The 15,583-nt window shown below is 39.4% G+C and overlaps 1 protein-coding gene across 1 annotated transcript in view; it reads left to right on the top strand.

Moving 5' to 3' along the window:
- Window positions 1-1,639, top strand: part of ONECUT1 (one cut homeobox 1) — a 35,104-nt gene extending 33,465 nt beyond the window's left edge. Inside the window, exon 2 of the mRNA XM_049769316.1 lies at window positions 269-1,639. Coding sequence (XP_049625273.1) covers window positions 269-561 — 293 coding nt within the window. The 3' untranslated portion in view covers window positions 562-1,639. The remainder of the gene's footprint in view (window positions 1-268) is intronic.
- Window positions 1,640-15,583: the final 13,944 nt, after the last annotated feature.

Raw genomic sequence — 15,583 nt, 5'->3', positions numbered from 1 at the left:
TCCAGCAGCCCAAATGCAAGTTTGTCCTTCACAGAAATGACTATTGCCCTCATAAGACACATTTCTCCATCTACCTTCCTTAATGTTCCCTTTCCTGCCATTTACCCAGAAGTCCAAGAGATGATTTACATTCTACTCTCCTGGAGAAGTTAGCACAAAAGATTCTCGATTCTATTCTCCATATTTCATTAACTTTTTTTTTTCTCTGCCTTTCTACACTTATTTCTTCCGGGCACTTTGTTCTAACATCCTCTCTGCTTCTTTGCAGCATGCAAGAGAAAAGAGCAAGAACATGGGAAGGATAGAGGCAATACACCCAAAAAGCCCAGGTTGGTGTTCACAGATGTCCAGCGTCGAACTCTACATGCAATATTCAAGGAAAACAAGCGTCCATCCAAAGAATTGCAGATCACCATCTCCCAGCAGTTGGGGTTGGAGCTGAGCACTGTCAGCAACTTCTTCATGAATGCGAGGAGGAGGAGTCTGGATAAATGGCAGGATGAGGGCAACTCGAATTCAGGCAACTCCTCTTCTTCATCAAGCACTTGTACCAAAGCATGAAGGAATAACCACAAACTGAAACCTCGGTGGAAAAGCTTTAAATTAAAAAAAATTTTTTTAAATTACCAGGACTTCAAGATAGCAGGTTTATACTTAGAAATATTTGAAGAAAAAAAATGTTATTTATAGTCCAAAGAAACCAAAGACTTAGCTCACCTGCATTCTGACTTTGTTGAATACACAATTCAGCAGTGTGATGACTTAGCAAGAAAAAAATGATGAACAGGATAACACCACTGGATATCACACCTTCGATCCATGATCATTCTCACTGTGCTTGGCTGTTTACTGGGATGGAGCATAGTGATTTTTGTGTCACCAGGTTCTACTGCCCCATGAAGGTGTACAGTCTCAGTACTACATGTGTGTGTGGGTATTCACGAATGTATACACACATATGTGCATACTCATCCACCCGCCATCACCACCCACAGTGGTTAGGGATTTGAGTAGGGCTGGTCTTCAGGAAGAGTTGTGCTGTCAGAGTGCAACCAACATAGTTTGGGGTTGTCCAACTTCATTGGATTAGGGGTGTGTGATTTTGCGCATTTCGCCTAGTGTTTGAACCTGCCGGGCCTACAACTTAAATGCAGATTCAAAACCAGAAAGGAAAAATTTGAATGACACCTAAACCAGTGCATTCTCTTTGTTTGTTAAGAAATGTTCAGATATTTTTTAAGAAATGAAACAAGAGTCCATTCATTCAGGAAAAAAAAATTACCTAGGTACCAAAGAACACAATGTTATAGTGCAGGTATTTTATTGCAGTGATTTTAATAACCAAAGCTATTTTTACACAAGATACTATGTAAAGTTATACATATGAACTGATCTCGCTATCATTCACATGCCGCAGAGAATCCTGGCTCTTATTTATGACTCTTGAAGCATTTTGAAATATTAGTTTTCAGAACTGGCAAGAAAGAATGTAGCTTCAGGGAAGCAATTAATATCATAACAGAGAGGTCAATGCACTGTACTTGTACATCCAGATGGCATGCTCCCTTTCAGGATGCATAAATGTCACTTAAGAAGACAGCTAGACATAATTCCATAATCTGTTCAGACCTGAGAAGACCTGGGTGTTCCTCCAAAGTTGGATTCTGTTTGTAAATCAGAGAAACTAATTTATCTGGGCAGTTGACCGAGTTAGAAAATTTGTTCAATTGTTTTATAATAAAAGGTCACTAGATTAATTTGACATAAATTTGCTCTGTACATTTGGTATCAAGCACAGCTTTAAAATTCTGTACAAACCCATGAAGTTAGCAGATCAACATTATTATTATTATTAAACTATCCAATATTTTTCATCATTCTGAAAAAGTAATCAAGTTTACTATATCCCCGATCAGTCTTCTGGTCAATGTGGACATCAGTCAAAATAGCAGATGTGTTTTAGAAATGGTTGGATTAGTGGAAGTCAATAGAGTCAGAGTTTTAATGACAGTCAAAGGTATTACAGGTATTAAGGTATTTGTGTTACTAAACACAGCTTCCATAGTATACTACATTCTTTCTTGCTATTGCATTAAGCTGGACGTTTTATAAAATGGAGTCTATTTCCTAACAAGGACACACGAAAAACTAGACTGGAGCTTCCAAACAAAATTTTTAGTTTCTACTTCATTACATCTTAGAAACAAAGTCCAGATTACAGAGTTATATCAGTAATACCCAGAAAATTAATAATTAGTAATTCCCAGAAAATTTCTCTGAAAATCCAGCTGAATTGAACTCATCATGCCTTTTGTACTATTGGGTAAGGAATTGGATACTCCTGGCTACTTAGCACATGTAACTATAAACAAAATTAATGTTATCTCAACAATAAGTTCTTGTCTGAGATTCACTAAAAGATTACAGGAAACCATTAAACCTGCTAAATATAAAAAACTAACATTTTAGGGTCAACTCTCAGCATTTTGTATAGGTCTAGAAGAGACAGACACTAAGCAGGAAACTGAACAAACCAACCACTCATGCCTCCTTCAGATCTTCTGTAAATAAGAAAAGGAAGCTAAATTCATACTTCTCCTTTGATGAAATAGTGTGTTTGCCTTGACATATTTTATATTACTATTTTTTTCACTCCAGATTCTAGGTTAAAATTTCCCTTCTAAATATGGCACAATTATAGTTGATCTGTTAAATGCAGAACATTTAAATGGCTCTCCTTGGAGATTTGCTGAAATATGATCTTGATTTAAACAAAAAGAAATTAAAAAAATTTACTTTCCTCTCCAGATATGGAGGGAGCTATGATTACAGCTATATAATATATTTATAATTCAGGAGGAATATAAACCTTATTATTTAAAGTGTAAGAATTTTAAATGCAGGGAAATTCAAGTTGTGTCTACACACAGATGTACCAGATTCATTACCCCAAGAAAAGCAAAAGCTGAATTTTGACAACCATGATTTATTTGTTTATTTTGTTATCTTCCCTCAAACTTACCCAACTGTGTTTTATATTTTTAGCCAGTTGTTTTGGTACATTATTGGCATCATCTTAAAGAACATTGCCACATTTTAAATATCCTCAGCCATAGCGGCTTTGGGGAAAATAACCAGTGACCCTATTTGCTAACACCAAAGATAATTTTCATACCAGCATTGAATTTGTACCTTTGTGCAGTTTCAGGGCCTAGAAATATATTTTTCTCACAAACATGTACAAAATAGAGCTTGAAGAGGAATTTTTTTACTTGCCTGTTTTCAGCATCCTTACAGCCTTTGCTTTTTAGAATTATTATAGACGAGCTTCACTTCTCAACAAGCAATATGTTTATTACATCACCTAAGGCATTCCTTTTTGCTTCTGAATTGGCACCTAAAGCAAAAAATGCTTCCACTCCTGTATAAGATAGCATTAATTTACACTCTTAAGTTTCTAACCTGTCACATTAAGTAGGGCAAATCATGTACTTTTTGTTCACCTATCATTTCTCAATCCTTGAAGAAAATGGACCTAAAAATGTACCTCACTCCTTTTTCATGTCTTTTTTATTCCAAATTGTACTTCACCTATTTTTTTTTAGAATGGAAGTTAAAATTGTTTTGGCCCTAAATCAGTCAAGTCCTGTAATCCAGAAGCTTCCCCAAAAGGTGGCCAAGGGAGAGAAATGGGAGATACAACAGCTGGACTGTTCAAAAGCCCAGGTGCTAGTTGATGCTCGGGTGAAAGAATTCTGGATGTCAGGAACTGTGGATCCCAATACCTGGATGCTCTTATAATAGACCTTCAAACTCAAAGCTAGTATGAGGCAATTCAGAAGTTCTAACTGAATATGTCACTAATTCTTCCCAAGAAAATCCTATTTAAATTTCCAAAAAAGAAATTACTAAAAGCACTATGCTACTTTTGGACTCATGTCACACCCTTTGCTACCCCAGGTGAATGACCTGTCTTTGCAGGTTAGATGTAAACTTTGCTATACCAAAGAGTCCTCGGACATTTTCACAGGAGCTAAAAAGGCATTTTTCCTAAGAAAGGTCCTCCCTTCTTTGTACATAAAGGATGAAAACTATGCATTTAGCAAACAAAGAGAAAGCACTACTTTATTTCCTATTTAGTAATTTAGGGTGCATTCAAACCCAGGAGGGGGGGGCCATTTGGAAACAGACTGGCTTTCTGGATTATTACTGTGGTGTGGTTAGCTTTACAGTACAATTTGTAACTATTTCCTAAATAGTAAAGACAGAAGAAAAAAAACACACACACACAAAGGTAAGAAATAGCTACTTCCATGTGTAAAAAAAAGAAAAAAGAAAAAAAAGAAAAAAAAAGTGTAAAGATCTACTATTTATAGTGTGAACCAAAGACGCTACCTCACTCGATTCCATTGGTGATTTTAATCACGTTGATGATACCAAAGAATACCAAAGATATGTTCGTGCACGACCTGGGTCTGCAGAGGGAACTCAGCCCTTCCTCTCCCCCTCCCTCCTCTCCCCTTTTCACTCTTCACTCTGTGTGTAAACTTGTCTTCATTCTTAATGATACTGGTACACTAACAACAGCAACATTAGAAATTACTATTACTCTTACTACTGCTAGTTCTTGTAAATCTCTAGGCAAACATGTCGCAAACTTTGTAAACTCCTAGGACGAGTGCCTTGCTTGAACCAAAGTGTTAAACCGCTTTTGACCTCTCTCACCTTATACTCCTTGAATACCTCAGCCTCTTAGAAAGGCCACTAATGAAAAAAAAAAAAGGAATAATTATTCACCGTGGTGCTTTTTCCGTGCAACCATGCAATGAAACTTTCTTTGATACCAAAGGATGACGTTCCCTCCCCCAATTTCTTGCTGATAAACCAAAGCTCCTCCTCTTTCCTCTTGAAGTGTCCCCAATTTCGCCAGAGTCCCTTCCCCAGGCAGGCCGTGCACCACTTTTACCAATTCCTCCAAATACCTCATAGTAATAAAGTTTTAGGCTTATGTTGTATAGAGAGTCTATGTGATAAGGCAGAACTTACTAGTTTGATAAATTGTTAAGGTTACTTTTCAAAGAAACTTTATAATTCTTATTATTTATTTTGTAGATTGTATGTTTGAAGTGTCCCCCCCCCTCCCCACTTTGGTTTGGGTTTTATTTTCTTAACAGAACTGCTCTGTTGCTCAAGGAAGGCTTAATTTCTGGAAATATTCCCCCAGGTGGGTTAAAGGTTGTGTAAAAAAAAAATGAAAGAATGGAATAAGAAATGAGTTTTGTTTTGATAGTTACTTATGAAGTTTTTGTGTTTCATAGTAAATTTGTTTCCACAGGGTAAATATACATATACCTATAAATATATATATCTGTGATCTTTTTTGTGAAACTGGTTTCTATTTTTCTCTATAATGTGCTGTGATTTTTTTAATTTAATTACATTTTATATGAACTTATTTAATCACCACTTTAATTTATGACTGTGTAGCTTTCTTCTTTTTTAATGTATATAGTAAAATTGAAATGGCCAAAGTTTTATGTTACAATCTGTTTGTCTTGACACTAAGACAAGTAAAGGCAAGAGCTTCTCTTAACTGCAGGGTGTATCTTTTGCTTTTTCTTAGCAGGCACTTCCAAGTGTGTTGTGAACACTGCCAAGTTCTCCATCCAAACACTTGTACATGACATAATGAGTGTCTCAAAGTAGTCCGTTTTGTCATTTAGGAGAAAAGGCATTGTTTGCGTTCTTCCTTTAACTTATTAATTTTCTTAGAAAAGATGGCTTTAAAGGTTAGGTCTGAAATTCCAAAGAATTGTAGGACTCATTTAATGTTTCAATGTGTGGGCATTTGTGAGATACTTCTTTACTTTTATTTTATTTTATTCTATTTTATTTTATTTTTAGCCATTCATACAGGTCTAAGAAGGGGAATGTCAAACTCTCAAACAAGAAAAACGAATTTGAGATTAAAATCCTTCCCCAAGTTTCTGAGCTGCTTCAAGCAAGGGCAAAGCATGGAGGCAGGTCCTTTTTGCAGAACAGACAAGATGGTATTATGATTTTATTTGTCTTTTCAAACTAAATCAAGGCTGAGGGAGTTGGTCAGGTCCCTGCTTATCTAAACAACCCAAGAGCATAATTGCTCAGCTCTCAATTTAAGGAAGTTGTCTCAAAGTTACATATTCTTCCCCACAATGGGAAAGAGGGTGTTTTGTTGTTTTGTTTTGTTTTTTTATTTCAAAAAATCCTACTCACAATTACCTTCTATTTTCTCTACCATGGGAAAGTAGGATATTTTGTTGTTGTTTTTTATTTCAAAAAATTCTACTCACAATTACCTCCTCCCCTCCCCACACTCTTACCTTTCCCCATCCCAGATTAGAAAAATGATTTGCAAATATCAAAGTGAATATACTCTCGGAATTTTTGGATTAGTTTCTTCATTGTTCCTTTTGTCTTTGCATAGGGCTCTTTCTGCAGAGCTGCTCAGAATGGGCCTGAACTAGTTAACGTACTCTCTTTCTCTCTTTTTCTCTCTTTTTTCTTTCTCTCTTTCTCTCTCTCAGTCACTCTATCTCTCTCTCTGACACACAAACACACACACACACACACCACACACACACACACATATACACACATCAACTTGTGGCCTGTCCTAAAGAGCAGGTGCCCTCTGTTTTATCTTATTGACTGAACTATTCATGGATGTAAATACTTTTTCTTTTCAAGACAAGAATTTTACCATATTTTCTTTTTCAGGGGCTATTCTGGGGTGGGGAAAGGGGGGCTTAGATTTAGTCAAATGTTACATTTTTCTTAGAATCATTTTTATACTCTTTAAGTATAGGGCAATAAATCTGCTCTGAATTGCAGGATCTTTCAGTGCTCTGTTGGTAGGCTTTGATTATTTGTTTTGAATAAAAATGTTGGGCAGAGTTATGGAAAGCCCAGAAAAAATGGTTGAGGGAGTAGACTTACCATCAGCAATGAAAAGTTAAACAAAGTTGTATTCATGAGGTCATAGTTTCTGTTTCTGTGTTAGTCTTGATTTTGGGGGGGTGGTATGTTCTGCATTTATTACATAATCACTGTTGGGTCATTTTTAGATTTGCCGTCTGAATCAAGTGACAAGTATTTTTTGTTAAATAAACTTTGAAACATTGTCTTCCACTGGCTGCAGTAGTTGTCTTCATATCTTACTGTGTTTCTTGTCCCTTCTGAGCCAGCCCACCATCTGTCCCTGACTAAAATGTGTTCTTCTCTTGCCCTTCTAAGGTCAGTGTATAGCTGACCTGAGCTTTTGTTTGAGTCTGACTCGCTCCCTGTTCCACTTAGCTTGATGGTTTATTATGTAAGGAGGGTGCCTAAGACAATCATCAGGTAAATATAAATTGAATTTAAAAATAAAATCAGTAGAATAGAAAATCTTCCAAGAGCAGAGGGAGTTCTTCCTTAGCATTGGGGGCAGGGGTTGGGGTAGGGGTGGGAAGGTAAATGCATAATTAATTTTAAAAACCTAACTATGGGGACTTAGAAGGTTTTTGATAAAAGACAAATGTGCTGTCATTTTTCTTGTGGGTTAGAAAGCAGTGGTAGTTTCTACGTTGCATCTACATTTCAGACTAAATAATTATTGTACCCAATTATGGTTGGTTGCTAATATTTTGTCTCTCTCTTTCTCTGTCCAATGTTTCTTCTGGATTCCTGTGTGTAGAACAAAAAAAGTGTGATGCATTAGGCATTATTCTGGTTTGTTTATGAGTATCCCCTGTACTACATTAAGGTTTCTTTCCTTTTTTTAATCTTTGCTACTGTTCTCATTTTATGCCGTGCAATATCACCTGCTGTGTTTGCTAAGCAAAAAAGGAAAAAAGAAAAAATAATCAAGTGATGACGCCATCATGCTTTTCAGTGTTAAAATGTTTCAGCATTTATGTAGTCACCAAAATGTAGTAAATAAAATGTTGGATTTTCCAGCACTTTACATTTAGACCACTCTTGACTTCTTTTGTTTTTATTCTCCACAACCCTAGCTAATGAATTTTCTATGAAGCAAGTTAGGATCTGAGAATCAAAATCAAGATCATGTTTTAAAGAGATTAACTAGGACTGGGGGGGGGGGTTCAGTAAGAAAGCCCATGTCTTGCAGTCTTGCATGTGTGAAACCTGGGTTCAATTCCTAGGAGCATCTAAAATTTTTCATTTGTAGATAAAGGGGGGAAGGAAGGAAGGAAGGAAGGAAGGAAGGAAGGAAGGAAGGAAGGAAGGAAGGAAGGAAGGAAGGAAGGAAGGAAGGAAGGAAGGAAGGAAGGAAGGAAGGAAGGAAGGAAGGAAGGAAGGAAGGGGAAGGAATAAGAAGGAAAGAAGGAGGAGAAAGGAAGGAGAAGAAAGGAAGAAGGAAGGGAGGGAGGGGGAAGGAAGGCGGAAGGAGAAGAAAGGAAGAAGGAAGGGAGGGAGGGAAGGAAGGAAAAAAGGAAGGGAAGGAAGGAAAGAGAAGGAAGGAGAAGGAAAAAGGAGGAAGGAAGGCAGGAGAAGGAAAGAAGGAGGAAGGGAGGAAGGGAGGGAAGGAGAAAGGAAGGAAGGAAGGAAGGAAAGAAAGAAAGAAAGAAAGAAATAAAGAAATAAAGAAAGAAAGAAAGAAAGAAAGAAAGAAAGAAAGAAAGAAAGAAAAAGAAAGAAAGAAAGAAAAGAAAGAAAGAAGAAGAAAGAAAGAAAGAAAGAAAGAAAGAAAGAAGGGAGGGGGGAGGGAGGGAGGGAGGGAGGGAGGAGGGGGGAGGGAGGGAGGGAGGGAGGGAGGGGGAGGGAGGGAGGGAGGAAGGAGGGAGGAGGAGGGGAGGGAGGAAGGAGGGGAGGGAGGGAGGAAGGAGGAGGGAGGGAGGGAGGAGGGAGGGAGGGAGGGAGGGGAGGGAGGGAGGGAGGGGGAAAGGAGGAAGGAAGGAAGGAAGGAAGGAAGAAGGAAGAGAAGGAAGGAAGGAAGGAAGGAAGGAAGGAGGGGAGGAGGGAGGGAGGGAGAGGAAGGAAGAAAGGAGGGAGGGGAGAAAGGAGGGGGGGGAGGGAGGGAGGGGGGAGGGAGGGGGGAGGGAAGGAGGAGGGAGGGAGGGAGGGGGGGGGGAGGGAGGGAGGGAGGGAGGGAGGGAGGAAGGAAGGAAGGAAGGGAGGGAGGAAGGAAGGAAGGAAGGAAGGAAGGAAGGAAGGAAGGAAGGAAGGAAGGAGGAAGGAAGGAAGGAAGGAAGGAAGGAAGGAAGGAAGGAAGGAAGGGGAAGGAGGAAGGAAGGAAGGAAGGAAGGAAGGAAGGAAGGGGGAGGGAGGGAGGAGGGAGGGAGGAAGGAAGGAAGGAAGGAAGGAAGGAAGGAAGGAAGGAAGGAAGGAAGGAAGGGAAGGAAGGAAGGAAGGAAGGAAGGAGGAGGGAGGTGAGGGAGGGAGGGAAGGAAGGAAGGAAATTTTATTTGTACTTCTCAGCCATGCACATTAATTTTGTTGAGTCCTGGAAGAAATAAAAAGTATTAACACAGATGGCTTTTATTTATTTATTTGGTTTTGGGACCACATCCATTGTGCTTAAAACTTACTCCTGGATCTGTGCTCCAGGAACTAGATGGTATGACAGGGGTTGGACCCTAGTCGACCAGATGCAGGACAAGCAACTTACCTGCTGTACTATTATTCTGACCCACAAGATGGCCTTTCCAAGTCCTATCCAACACAATAACAAGTGAGGGACAAGAAGGTGTGTGTGTGTGTGTGTGTGTGTGTGTGTGTCTGTCTGTGTCTGTGTGTGTGTCTGTGTGTCTGTGTGTGTCTGTGTGTGTGTCTGTGTGTGTGTCTGTGTGTGTGTCTGTGTGTGTCTGTGTGTGTCAATGTGTCTGTGACTATGTCTGACTCTGTAGCTGTGTCTATGTTGTGTTTGTGTGACTATGGAGCTGGGGGAGAGCCAGAAAAGTAGTTTCCTCCTCCTATAATAGTGCAGTGATTGAGCTAGAGACATGACTCTGGGAAAGAGGAAACTAAGATTTGAATTGCTGTTATGCCTCACTAACTATCCAACTTTAAGCAGACAAATAGTTTTGATTATTTAACTTCCCCACATCGATTTTCTTTACCATAAAATGGGCTAAATATATTGCATAAATGTTGTGAAGATAAGACATTAGATCGAAGTGAAGTTTAGCAGTGTCTACCATATCCTTGATAAAATAATTTTTATCTGGATTAAAATATTTTAATCAAAAAGTTATTGCACTACAAATGAGTTTCTATGGCAGGTTTAGATGACATAGTTCCTATGTGCAACAGGGAGGGAGAACAAGGTCTTCCAATGCCATGTGAAGTAATATACTGCCACAGAACACTGCACATTTAAAAAAAATGCATTTAATGTCTTAAAATGTTTATTCCGTGTTTTCTCTTGAAGCTGAAGAAAATTCACCATGCAGGAAGAAAACCCAATCAGCATAACTCCTCCCTAGCTATTTTTGAGGGGCTTAAGAAAGGGTCTCCGGCCCTGCTTATCGGGTCTGGGGGATATTCTCAGTGATGATCTGCTGTGTGTGCCTGATAATTCTGGGGGCACCAGGACTAACCTGGCATTACCCAGGGGTCTTCAGAGTTAATTCCAGTGCTACTCATGGGACTATGAAGCGCTGGGATTAAAATTCAGAGCCTCAAGAATAAAAATTATGTATTCTTACCTTCGAGATATCTCCCAGACCATAAAATGTGGATTTTTTGCCTCCAACTTATTTTCAATAAAAATTGCTAATTTTAAAGTCAGAGTTGTAATCTTTGTTTTGATTTTGAGCCACATTGGTGATGCTCTGGCTTACTCCTGGCTTTGCACTCAAGAATTACTCCTGGTGGTGAATATATATATATATATATATATATTCACCACCAGGAGTAATTCTGTATAGAATATATATATATTCTATACAGATCGAATAAATATATATATATTCTATACAGTGGACCATATGGGATGCCCAAGTTGGCTGTGTGCTAAGCAAATACCCTATCCATTGTGCTATTGTTTCAGTCTCTGTAATCATTATAAGAGCTGTAATCATATAAAAGCTGAGCTGCTCTCTTGAAATTCTAGGAGAAACATCATAATTTTTAGCAGTAGGAGATGGAGGTGGGAGAGATATAGAATAAAACGAAAATGGGAGCCTCTCAAGTGGGCATTGGACTGACCTTGTAGAAAACTCCAGCTCCATGATAAAATAGCAGAATGAGAGAGCGGGGGGGGGGGAGGGGGGGGAAAGTCTCACTTACAGCAACTGCATTTTATGAAGGGCATGATGCTTTTCTAGTATGGTGATGGCAGAAAATTCATCTTTTCAGATATGACGCTGTCAGCCCACGTAACTTTTTTTGAACTGGCCAAATTACCAGAATCAGAATCAGAAGCATATAACATTTGTCAAGAGGGCTGTGTTTATTAAGCAAGACTATGTTGCCTTTGGCTTCATCTTGAAGTTTTTTGATATGAAGTGGAAGGACCCCCAAACGATTTGAAAAGCCATCTTTTCTAAATAAGAAGAATCCCAGTCAAAGAATATGGCATCTTAAATAGCAGCCTAGGAAAACAGATGCTGGTGCTGACTTTCAAGAAGTAACATCAGCAAATTCAGAGAATGAGACATCATCTATGCACATTTACATTTTTTTATTAGTTTTTGGGCCACACCCGATGACGCTCAGGGGTTACTCCTGGCTATGTGCTCAGAATTACCTCTGGCTTGGGAGACCATATGGTACACCAGGGGATTGAACCTCCGTTCGTCCTAGGCTAGCGCATGCAAAACAGATGCCTTACCACTTGCACCACTTCTCCAGCCCCCATATTTACATTTTAATAGCAACAACGCAGGATTCATTCAGGGATACAAGGACCACTGTGGCAGTTTTGCGACTGAACACCATGCCCTTTGGGATCTAGGAATAGTCTCATCTATCTGAGTATAGGAATTAAGCATGCAGACCTTTGTTTGAGCTGTGGACTCAGTGTGGACCCTGAAATGGGCTATGAATGGCTCCAATCCATCGGCCTCTTTTGAATACTTATATTGGACAAAAACACATGGATAAGTTTAGAAGTAAGACAGAGAAGTTTAGTGCACCACTGAAGACTACACACACACACACACACACACACACACACACACGATTTTGAACTCACCCACATAACTCAACTACTAAGAAAGATCTTCCAGATTAATGGTTTCTCCCACATGAGAGATTTAGTGAACACTCAGCTTCCACGACTGTATAAGTCACTGCTGAAGAGATCCATTTCTTTCTCTCCCCCTTCAAGTATTGAGTGGGCCATAGAGGGAGCAGACAGTGACTAGGAAATAAACATTCAAGAGATGCAGATCTTACAAACTATACAGTGGATTCTATTAAGCAGCTCTTGGTAGACCAGAGAGAACGAATAGTGATTAAGACATTTTCCTCGCATATGGCTGACCCAGGTTTGATTTTTCAGCACCACAAAGTCTCCTAAGCACTATCAGGAGTGATCTCTGAATGCAGAGCCATAAGTAAACTATGAGCAGCACCAGGTGTAGTTTCCCACTATCCAAAAAGAAGCTCATGAGTGATTGGGATGCCTCACTCATGAATCCCCTTCAAAACTCCAGTTTCAGCTGTGTATGCTCCCAACATTAATGCGAAAGAGCATTGGAAAACACCTATGATGCTCATCCCCAAACCATGGACCCAGAAAAGAGCAATAACGTAGCTTTTACACCACCCTTGGGAAAGCAAAAGGGATCTCCCAACATTTGAGTCTATGTCACAGGCAAAGATAAGACATAAGGGCTCCAGAAAACTAAGTTTGAGGGTGATTTCGAACTGTTGAGATGACTCCAGCTATGCCACCATTGTCACATCTGATTGGTTGTGATGCCAGATTTTCATAACTTAAAAAATGGATTTTTGGTTCAATAGTATAATGAGTAGAGACCTGATCATAGCACTAGGAAAACACCTTGAAAAATCCTGGTTGTGGCCCCAAACAAAATTTTTGTCAGACAAATTATACATCAATGACTAGTTACAGCAACCTTATGATTATGGTAGGATTGAGGGACCTATAGCAAGGAGCATTTAGCTACAACTTGGTGCAGCAAGGCCAGTTTGTTCCTCCAAACATGATATACTCATAGCAGCCTTTACCACATGGAGATTTTCCAGTCATCTCAGATGTGTATATGTATGTATGTATATATATATATATATATGTGTGTGTGTGTGTATACTATAAACTATATACTTATATATTACACACACATATATATATTTATTTATTTATATACTCCACATATACCGGGGACCAGAGAGATAGCACAGAAGTAGGGCTTTTGGGCCTGGAGAGATAGCACAGTGGTGTTTGCCTTGCAAGCAGCCGATCCAGGACCGAAGGTGGTTGGTTCGAATCCCGGTGTCCCATATGGTCCCCCGAGCCTGCCAGGAGCTATTTCTGAGCAGACAGCCAGGAGTAACCCCTGAGCACCGCTGGGTGTGACCCAAAAACAAAACAAACAAACAAACAAACAAAAAAGAAGTAGGGCTTTTGCCTTGCACACAGCAATCCAGGACAGATGATGGTTCAAATCCTGGCATCTCATATGGTCCCCCATGCCTGCCAGAAGCAATTTCTAAGAACAGAGCCAGGACTAACCCCCAAGTGCCACTGGGTGTGACCCCCAAAATAAATTCTCCACATATACCTCACCCATTTTTTTAGCTTTTTTTTTTAATAAAATTTTTATTTTGACCATAGTGGCTTACATATTGTTGACAATAATGTTTTAGGTACATATTTACATAAAATCAGGGGGGATTCCCATCACCAAATTGTCCTCCCTACACCTCCGTTTTTGTCCTACCTCCCATATCCTCTTCCCTCACCCCCAGGGTTGCTAGAATATATGGTCTCCTCTGTATCTAACCTATTGCTTAGTAGTCTTGCACCTGTTTGATCCTAGTGCCTCTCTTATTTCCCCCTCTAACTGGGGGGGCAGGACTAGCTAGTTCAAGTTACGTGGTTTTGTTTGAAGGAGAGAAAAGTAATAAACTGGGGTAAAAGTCTAATACGCCGAAAATAGGCGGGATTCTTCTAGAGGCTCTCATAATCGGTTTGAGAAACAAAGGAGAGAATAAAGGTGAAACATTCCACCAGTACAAAAAGAAGTGTCAAAAATCCAGTGAGTACTCCAACAATAACGACAAGCACCAAAAAAAAAAAAAAAAAAAAAAAAAAAGAAGAAAAGAAATAAAAAACCAAAAACAAAAACAAAACAAAAACAAAACAAAAAACACAAAAACAGAAACAAAACAAAACAAAACAAAACAAAAACAAACGCCATGGTCTTGATATAAGAAACATGGCATAGCATATAAAGAAAGAACAGAAAGGAAGAGAAAGAATAAGTATAACTGGGGACAACTTCAATAATCACACCCAAACAGAGAAATTGACCAAAAATAGATAGGTAAATAAAAATAATAATAATAAATGAGAATAAAATAATATATAAAAAATAATGTTTTGTGCTTTTTGGTTTTTTTTTTCCCTCCTGCCCTGGCACAGTAAATATTGGGGTCATTCGAAAATGAATTGACTTGGCCTAAGAGATAAGGGGTTTCTCCGCCCTTGGAGTGTATTGTCATGGGATCAACTATAGATTCTGTTCAGGATCATTTGTTCTCCTGGTGGTGCTTTTGTGGTGTTTGGAAGCCCTCTGCTCTGTCCTGGGTGATACAATCAGGCCTCTGTGTCTAGGGATCTCAGTATCTGCACAGATCCTGCGGTGGGATTTATGATGAAGTCAGTCTTTGTGGTTCTAGAAGTTCTGTTCCATCAGTGTCATTTTAATTCATCTTCTGTGGTTGATGATCTTGGTCTTTGCACTGAACCTAGAATAGCACCTAGGATAGTGTCCTTCTTTGTGCTTCCAGAAGCCCCATTCCGTTACCATGGTCTCTGCCAGATCTTTGGAACTGGGGATCATGTTTATTGTGCAGGTCGTAGTTCAAACCCTAGGCTAGGGCTTTCTTATTGATCCCAGGCTGTATACAGTCCGGTCATGGTTCTAGCAGCCAGTCATCTGTAACTCGCAATCTTGGCTTTTGGGCCTACCAAAGGGTGACAAGTCTTCTGATTTTGTCTTGTCGTTAGCTGGAAAGGTAGGATAACCTGCACTTAGGTCAGGTTGTTCCCATTTTCTTCGTTGTCAGGATGTCATATTAGAGCTGTGACCTCGCAGTATTAAGGCTGTCCCGGATGGGATTTGTTTCCTGTAGCAGTTGTGAAGAACTGTGCCGTTCCTATGTCTGGGATCCAGGGTTCAAGGCTGGACGGATGGTATCTAATCACCTGAGGTCTAAGTTGATTCCACATGACATATTTTCAAGGTAGGAGATATCCCTGTATTGTAAACAACTATGAGTTCCTATCTCTAGTACATAAGAGCTCTTTTTTTTATTTTAATGTAAGAATTCCCCTTTTTTTATTGTGCCTTTGCAGGGGGAAGTGGTGCTACATTATATTGTCGGTGCCTTTGGGGGTGGTCAAAGG

The sequence above is a fragment of the Suncus etruscus genome, chromosome 2, assembly GCF_024139225.1.
Source record: "Suncus etruscus isolate mSunEtr1 chromosome 2, mSunEtr1.pri.cur, whole genome shotgun sequence".
In the NCBI taxonomy this organism is placed as follows: domain Eukaryota; kingdom Metazoa; phylum Chordata; class Mammalia; order Eulipotyphla; family Soricidae; genus Suncus; species Suncus etruscus.
The sequence above is the reverse complement of the archived record's forward strand: the minus strand, read 5'-3'. Positions and strand labels throughout refer to the sequence as shown.